We start from the raw sequence: 7,625 nt of genomic DNA, 5'->3' as shown, positions 1-7,625 counted from the left end.
CTGTACAGTAAATAGATGCCATGTAGTAAAATAGTAACTTCAGACAGTGGTTTTAATCTCAATTACACAACAAGCATCTTTAAAAACTTTAGCACCTTATAAAGATTGAAGAAACTTATTGAAAGAATGCACATTAACTTGCCACAAAACCATTGCATACAGGTAACTGAAGAAGATTGCAAGCAATACTAAAACATACTATTTTGCATACAATAAAATAAGTGCTACAAACCTATGTTATATGAACTGCAGGAAAATTGAACAAATTGCAACTTTAGGAAACATGTACAAAAGGCACTGAAATGTCCAAAAAATGATAAAAGACCAACTACAGTACACACAACATCAGTTAAATTATAGCCTAATCACTAAACTATTTATTTAACAAATGTTGCAGTTGAGGCAAAAGTTCAGTGAAAGTAGGTCGTTGGTCACCCTCATGGGCCCAACATTGCAACATTAAGGTATAAGCACCTGGTGAACAACCACATGGACACTCTAGTCGATGACCAGCTTCCAGCATGTTGAGAATTTCTTGGCCTTTCATATTTTGGTAAGGTTTGTTGCCATAAGAAAACACCTCCCAGAGTGTGACACCAAAACTCCATACATCTCCCTTTGTTGTAAACTTATAATACAACAAAGATTCCGGGGCATACCATCGGACTGGCCAAGCACCAGGTTTGGCAGCCTTGTAGTAGTTTTCTGAATCATGCAAAATCCTGGACATTCCGAAATCTGAAATCTTGACAAAATGCTCACTGACCATTAAAACATTACGGGCAGCTAAATCTCGATGGACAACATTTTGACTTGATAAGTATGCCATGCCATCACATACTTGTATCACGAAAGTAAGCAACTGCTCTTCTGGGAGGGATGTTCGAATATGACGCTTTAAAAATGATTTTAGATCCCCCAAAGGTGCAAGCTCAAGGACAATCTTTAACTCATTTCCACACCTTGAGCTATCACACACAGCCAACACTCTAACAATATATGGATGGTCAAGCTTCTGCATTATTGATACTTCACGAAGAAGCTCGTTTTTGTTTGCCTGAACATCATTTCCACTCATGGACTTAACAGCACATGGTGTGAATTGCCCATGAATCTCACACTCCCCAAGATTAACACTTCCAAAGTGACCACGACCAATTTCTCGTCCAACTGTAACTTTATCATTTGTAATGTAAAGATCAGGGGCCACTATTTCACCTTGTTCACTGTTAGCAAGATTCCTGTATGGACTCTGAAATCCAATTGAATCTCTAGGCATGGATTTTCTGTTAAATCGTGACAACACATTCTGCTTACTCATATCCATGTCTTGAGATTTAGGACGAGGGGATGACTGCTGATTTTCTTCCTTGGAGTCATCCCAGCTGACTTCCAGGCTGTTTTTTGGCATTATTTTTTCCAAACGTTTTGCTAGGGCAGCAACTATGTTTGTTTTTACTTTTGGCTGATTTGGAAACGGACATGCAGGGCGATTCGAGTTCCGGGTACATGCAACCTCAAGAGCACATAATAAACCATCTGGCCGGTACTGTCTATAAAAATCCACAAGAGAAGCTAAAGAATCAAAGCACTTTTGTTTGCCAACAATTTTGTACACTCTTGCAGTTGTATCAAAGCAAATTTTGTATCTGTGAACCTTTGCACAATGTACAAGACTTAAAGCAAAAAAGTTGTTCTCTTTTTCACGAACAAGAAAAATTCCATCCCGTCTTAGCCTCCGGTAGTCACAAGATAAACGATATGCATCTTCTTCCCGTGTGATATTTCCATGAAACCATTCATTTGATTCATAACTCGAATCAGGATTGGACAAAGTTAGTGACCTGACTGAATGAGCGATGGAAGAAGTTCTAATTAGGCCAATTGGATACATTAGTTTGACCCGAAGGCCACCTTTATCCTGACTATAATGCTCACAGAGCTCAACAGGTGTCTTAAATCCAGCACCCTGATCAATCCTATACAAGTTTGCATCTGGAGATAACTGAATACTGTAGTTAAGTACATTACCTTCATGTGCTACTGATAACGCAAAGGCATTTGGTTTGTTGAGGCTTTTTCGAAGAAGAAATGAACCATTTGCTTTACCAGTTAAGATGTCTTTTGCTTTAAATCTTGTTATCTCCCCATGATAATATGGAGCATTGGAAAAATCCATTTCAATTGAATCATTCCTAGCCATTTTGGTGATTATCACATCCAGTCATTGACAAACCTGCAATGAATAAAAAAACTATACTTCAATAACTAGTATTGAACAAATACAAATCCAGCTTTAAAAAGGTTTTTAGGCAAAACCAAGTGCCTTAGAATGTCGGTTTGATACACCACTTGATTTAACAAAAACATGTTAACACTTTGCTGATGATTATGAGTAAAACTATCAGTATTATGACTTTGTGCTGTAAGTAACGCGCTAATATAAGTTTCATCATTTTTTTATTGCAATTGCAAAATTTTCGGTATTTTTGTTTTTTTAAATGAATTAAAAACGTGTTGTCAAAAATTATTCTTTACAAACGTAACATGTCAAATCTTAAAATAGATAAATAATCATAATCGTACAGGGTATGTAAAGACTACGCTTTAACTACGGTTTTAAATTTAAAAAGACAACAACTTACCAGGTGTGGGCGCATGAATGGCATTGAAAATTAAAAGGAAAGTAAAACAGCTGCAAATGAACTCTATTCAGCGGTTCAGCCACAAAACAAACATCGCAAAAAAGAGTCCCTTGCTTGCTTGCGCGCAGCAGCAGTTTCGGCAACCATTCGTGACACACAGTTTATCGACAACTGTTTGCATCCATGTCGGTGCAGGTATTGTAGGAGTTTCGATACTGGACATAAAAACGTAACAAAATAGCACAAAAAAACTACAGAAGTGCCACCGAATCAGGAAATGGCTGCAAAAGCCTCACGGTTAAAAAACACGTTAAATTAAGATTTTGTTAAAAATACTCTTTGCATTAACAAAACAGTTGAACCGAAAATGGAAGGTGGGTAATGTTGTATTTGGCGATTTTCGCTTGATAGCGTTTGAAAGTACGCTACGTCCATCAGAAAGCAACTGAATTTGATTGACCTTACACTGGCACGTATAGGCTATATTAACTTTAAGCCATGTAGGCTAGTTAATTGCAAACCTGCAGGAAAAACGTTACTTGGTCATTTAAAGTTTCTTCGACGAAAAAGTTGTAAAATATATGACAACGAAAAAACAAAAATTATCGAACTAAATTAAAATTCACTTTCGTTGATCCCTGCACTTTCGATGGATAAACGTGGCCAGACGTTGGGTCAAATTATTATTGGTGACGATGGGAAACCACCGTGAAGAAAACCTGAGTATTGGCTCACATGTAGCCCCGATCCTAGGAAGAGCATTGTTTTCCGCGACTTGGTGTTTGCAATTAACTGCTGTTTCTTCGTGCAACACATGATCAATCGTGCCATGATTTCAGTGTTTCTGGTAAGAATAATATTAATTAGCCCAGGTCTTTGCTAGAAATGACAGAAGCATGCACGGAAAAAAGGTTTCGCTTCATGCAAAACTTATTACCAGTGGCGTTTTAGGTAAGCAAAAGTCAGAAAGAAAAACTACTTTGTGAAACAGTTTAGCGAAGTAGAGAGTCCGAAATGAGATATTTTCTTTTGTTTGTTTTGTTTTTACCATTCGTTAAGTGCGCATCGATGCAAAAATGTGAGTTTTTTTATCTAACACTGAATTCAGTTGATTTTGCAACATTTTTGTCTCATTTTAAGGCAAAACCATCGACATCGAACTTCACAACGGGACAGGGGAAAGAACAATCGGGTACAAAGGACAAATGGGAAGAGATAGTAAACCAGGCTGCATGAAGATTAACTTTAAAACTCCACCCGGACTGGTAACGTTGTGGTTGATTTAAAATTTTGTGTACTATTATCCAATAACTAAAAATGACAACGCTATAGCGAATATTTGAGGTGAAAGTGGCATGTCGACAAATTTTAGCGTTTTTATTTTTAGTGCGCAATTTTGACATTTTTTCTTGGTAAAAAAGCTATGACCACGAGCTGGTTACATCGAATAGTTAAAAGGCGCAAAACAGCAATTTTAGACTTAGGTCTGGTCGACAGTATACCGTCAACGAATACGAAAAAAACATCTAAACAAACGCACTAATTATGTTTGCCTTTACCTTGTGGCATAACAATAATTCAACCCATGATTTTAGGAACTAAAGCATTTCACCATAAAAACCAGCAGAGGAGTCGTGCGCTGTAGTAGTACGGGAGGAAAAAACGCTGAATGTTCTATTGATGTGAGTTGAGCTACACTTTTAGTAAAAGTCTTCATTAAAAAAATTAAAAACGTGTCTTTTTTCGTTCGTCATGCTGCAATTGTTCACAATGATCAGTTTTTGAGTGGGAAAATTTAGTTCTAGGAGATCAATTACATATTGTACACAGGCTGAGGCATTAAAAATATTTATTTATTTATTTATTTATTTTAGTGCTTTTGTTTGATAGTTACTTATACTTAGATAGTTAACAAGGTTCTATTATTGTTTTTGTGTTTTCGTTGTTACAGACCGATAAAAAGGGAAGAGCCATACCAGCTGCGATTGTGGGTGCAGTCAAGTTTGTTACGATGGTAATTACTGGAATAAGCGAAGGACTTGCCATCATTGACTGGTTTGCTGGTAACTAACGTTTTTAACACCATAAGCCTAATTAAGAGAAATTCAGAGTACGCCAGCAGGCCCATTAAAGGCGTATACCGAATCAGCCGGTCACTCAAGCATTCATATATATGGCGAGGCACAGGCTAGAAAAATCTAGCTTGCAGTGAGATTCGAACCCAAGTCAGGAGTCTTTCCGGGACATAGAAATTCGAACCCAAGACAGGAGGAGTCTTTCTGGGACATAAGATAAATTTAACACTTGGTTTTGGGTCTATTTAGTTTCATAAATATATCTAGCTTGGACAGGAACTATAGGTGCTCAAAGAAATCGCAAAGAGACCGTTATAACAAAAAGAAATTGAGAACCATTGGTTTACTAAAACAGCAAGAACAACAAAAAGAACATTAGTTATCGCGTAACGCGTGTTGTTTGAGTGATCCCTAAATGGTACTGGATATGCAATAATGCAACTAACGTAAGTTACATTGTTTTAGATTCGGATTCAGGAGCAGGAAGCCTTCATGAAGGCAAATTTATTCCTTTCTATGTGCTCTTGTCTTTACTGGCGATGTATGTTACCAAGAATCTGGGATAAAAGCTTGTATACAACATTGAAAACTGCTTGTACATGACGACAAAATAATAACAAAAGAGAAAAAAGTTTTACACAGGGGCACAATGCTTGTTAAGTTTTTTTTTTTTTTTTGGTCCTATCAATGGCTGTAAATAGTCCCTGTAGAGATAGCCCATTTTATTGATTCGACTGTGGCGTCTGTGACGATATGTACAGAAAATATAATGCTGGTGGGCAAAAAAGAAAATAAAGTACAACTGTTACAGAAAATAAAGCACTACTGTTTTACATCATAATACAAATATATTTTTGTCTTAACCAAATCGTGCGAAGCTCAATGGTTTTGACGTGTAAACAACTAAATAAAGTTAAAAAGAAAAAGCCAAAACAGAATAATAAGTTTGTGCTGGCAAGTGCAAGTAAACAATTGATGAACACACAAAAAAAACACACACTTGAGTATCAATGCTGACATGGCAGGACGAAATTTACATTTACATTTAACAAGGTCAGCTCAGGACATTTTTATCCGAGCTTCTTTATGATGAACATTGTCAAAAGTGCCAGCATAATATACACAGGCAAGAATGGAGTAGAATGGAGACTTCCGGCGTCGGAGAACAAATCTGTCAGTAAAATAAGTTTTAAGGCAAAAACTGTCGACCATCGTGTAATAGTCTCAACCAGAGATACTCGACGGGTTTTATTATGATTAATCACTGAGGGCAACCAGCCAGTGCATATGAATTTGTGTGATACATTTCATCACATTTACCTGTAAACCATTCCACAATGACCGTTCCCTCTCTGAAGCCAGTAATAATCAAAGATATAACCGTTACCACACCAACCACAGTTTCCAAGACGATCTTTTCCTCACTGTCACTGTCAGTCTGCAATAAAGCGCACAAAAACTTGATTTCTGTTTTTTTTTACTTTGTCTTTCGTCATTGTCGATCTTTAAACAAATTCAATTACAAAATCAGCATTTATTGTCTTAATTTGTATTGTAACTACATTTAAGGAACACCGAAGTTATGAGATGACTTTGGATATTGTAACGAAGTCTTACGTCGAGAATGCATTCTTGTATTTCCCCGTCTGTTTGCTGGCAGCGAATTGTTCCGCCTTCAGTTTTGATGATGAGATTTGTCGGTTCCTAATATCATTGCAAATGACAAAATGGCTTATTTTCAAATACACAGAATTTATCAACACAAAAACCGCTTTAACAATTCAAAGCAGTTTCAAGCAGCATGCCTAATGTCGAAAACTCGTTTCATTATACGTGATTGTACCTTTCCTGGCGAAGGTTGAATGAGCAGTTCTATGCAGTCTTTTACAGTTCCATTTTTGTTTTCATTGTGTGAAATCTGTATTTTCCCTCAGAACCATCAAGTTTCAAACGTTCACTACCTAAAGCACACAACAAAAAGTTAAAACAAATAGGTTGTGACAAGTTTTAAAACACCTACATTTTTGTTGGTTTGCATAGGCAACGACGAGTAGACCAAACAAAATAAAGAGAAATTTCATTTCGTACTTCTATTGGTTTACAAAATAACGCCCAAGACGGAGAGTATAAAAAAAACGGCTACCTGGTCGTTTATATACCCTCTGTGTTCCTGGGATGCCTAGTGTTTCCCCGGATGCTTCTTGGAAATTAGCTTAGGTATAACACCTAGTTGTAATTCTGTGAAACCTGTACGCAATCTACAATATGATATATCAAACCGACTGGCCTTTTCAACATCGCGCAATGTGTGTTATGATTTTAACATATAGTTTCTTGTTGTTGTAGTTACTTAGTCCCGTAAAACAAAGCGATAAGAACAAACAAAATGGACTATTTCATAATTAACGTCAAAAAGTTGTTCTTCTCAAAACGACGAGAGAAAATTGAAACAGGGCCGCTATAGAAAAAGTTTGGGATCCCATAAGCTCTCTTATAGTTTAGTCCAAAAAAAGGAAGAGCTGTGCAAATTTACGCATAGATTGGACGTAATGTGCAGTTATTGTAAACGAATTTGGATAAAATGGCCAAGAGCAAACAAAAAGTTACTTGCCTGTGAAGTTACGTCAGCTTTCTGAGAAAGGACTGCTCCGTCAACCCCCTAAATATAGAAATGATTGGATAGGATAACAATACCATACAAGCGACGACTCAACTTTACACATGGCGTGGCCATAACCCAGCAACAGAGGTACAGTTACGTCAACAAGGACCGCTACAAACAGAGGTGTCGCACAGACTATGCTTTTTTTTTTTTTTTTTTTCACGGGGTTCGAACCCAGGACACTCCCGCGGCCGAATCCCGATCAAGTTTTTTTTTTATGTCTGTATATGTGGGTCAGGCGCG

The 7,625-nt window shown here is 37.1% G+C and overlaps 2 protein-coding genes across 2 annotated transcripts; one reads left to right on the top strand and one right to left on the bottom strand.

Moving 5' to 3' along the window:
• Positions 1-266: 266 nt before the first annotated feature.
• On the bottom strand, positions 267-2,846 carry LOC145213895 (tyrosine-protein kinase SYK-like). The gene is made up of 2 exons (XM_080082307.1): positions 2,646-2,846; positions 267-2,236 (listed from the first exon to the last, which is right to left on the bottom strand). Exon 2 carries the CDS (start codon positions 2,201-2,203, stop codon positions 374-376), a length of 1,830 nt encoding a protein of 609 aa, XP_079938433.1. The 5' UTR covers positions 2,204-2,236; positions 2,646-2,846; the 3' UTR covers positions 267-373.
• Positions 2,847-3,541: 695 nt separating this feature from the next.
• Positions 3,542-5,286, top strand: LOC145213202 (uncharacterized). The gene is made up of 5 exons (XM_080081432.1): positions 3,542-3,596; positions 3,786-3,910; positions 4,241-4,327; positions 4,597-4,708; positions 5,186-5,286. The coding sequence occupies exons 1-5, from the start codon at positions 3,542-3,544 to the stop codon at positions 5,284-5,286; spliced, it is 480 nt and encodes a 159-aa protein (XP_079937558.1).
• Positions 5,287-7,625: the final 2,339 nt, after the last annotated feature.

Source organism: Phallusia mammillata, chromosome 2, assembly GCF_965637545.1.
Source record: "Phallusia mammillata chromosome 2, kaPhaMamm4.hap1.1, whole genome shotgun sequence".
NCBI classification, from domain to species: Eukaryota; Metazoa; Chordata; class Ascidiacea; order Phlebobranchia; family Ascidiidae; genus Phallusia; species Phallusia mammillata.
Note: the sequence above shows the minus strand (reverse complement) of the source record. Positions and strands in the feature narration are given on the sequence as shown.

What these genes read in the sequence shown, in the direction of transcription:
- LOC145213895 (XM_080082307.1), bottom strand. Translation starts at nt 2,203, where the DNA reads ATGGCTAGGAATGATTCAATTGAAATGGATTTTTCCAATGCTCCATAT.
- LOC145213202 (XM_080081432.1), top strand. Translation starts at nt 3,542, where the DNA reads ATGCACGGAAAAAAGGTTTCGCTTCATGCAAAACTTATTACCAGTGGC. An exon ending in ACGCTGAATGTTCTATTGAT is followed by an intron (nt 4,328 to 4,596) that starts GTGAGTTGAGCT and finishes TCGTTGTTACAG; the next exon opens with ACCGATAAAAAGGGAAGAGC. An exon ending in CATCATTGACTGGTTTGCTG is followed by an intron (nt 4,709 to 5,185) that starts GTAACTAACGTT and finishes ACATTGTTTTAG; the next exon opens with ATTCGGATTCAGGAGCAGGA.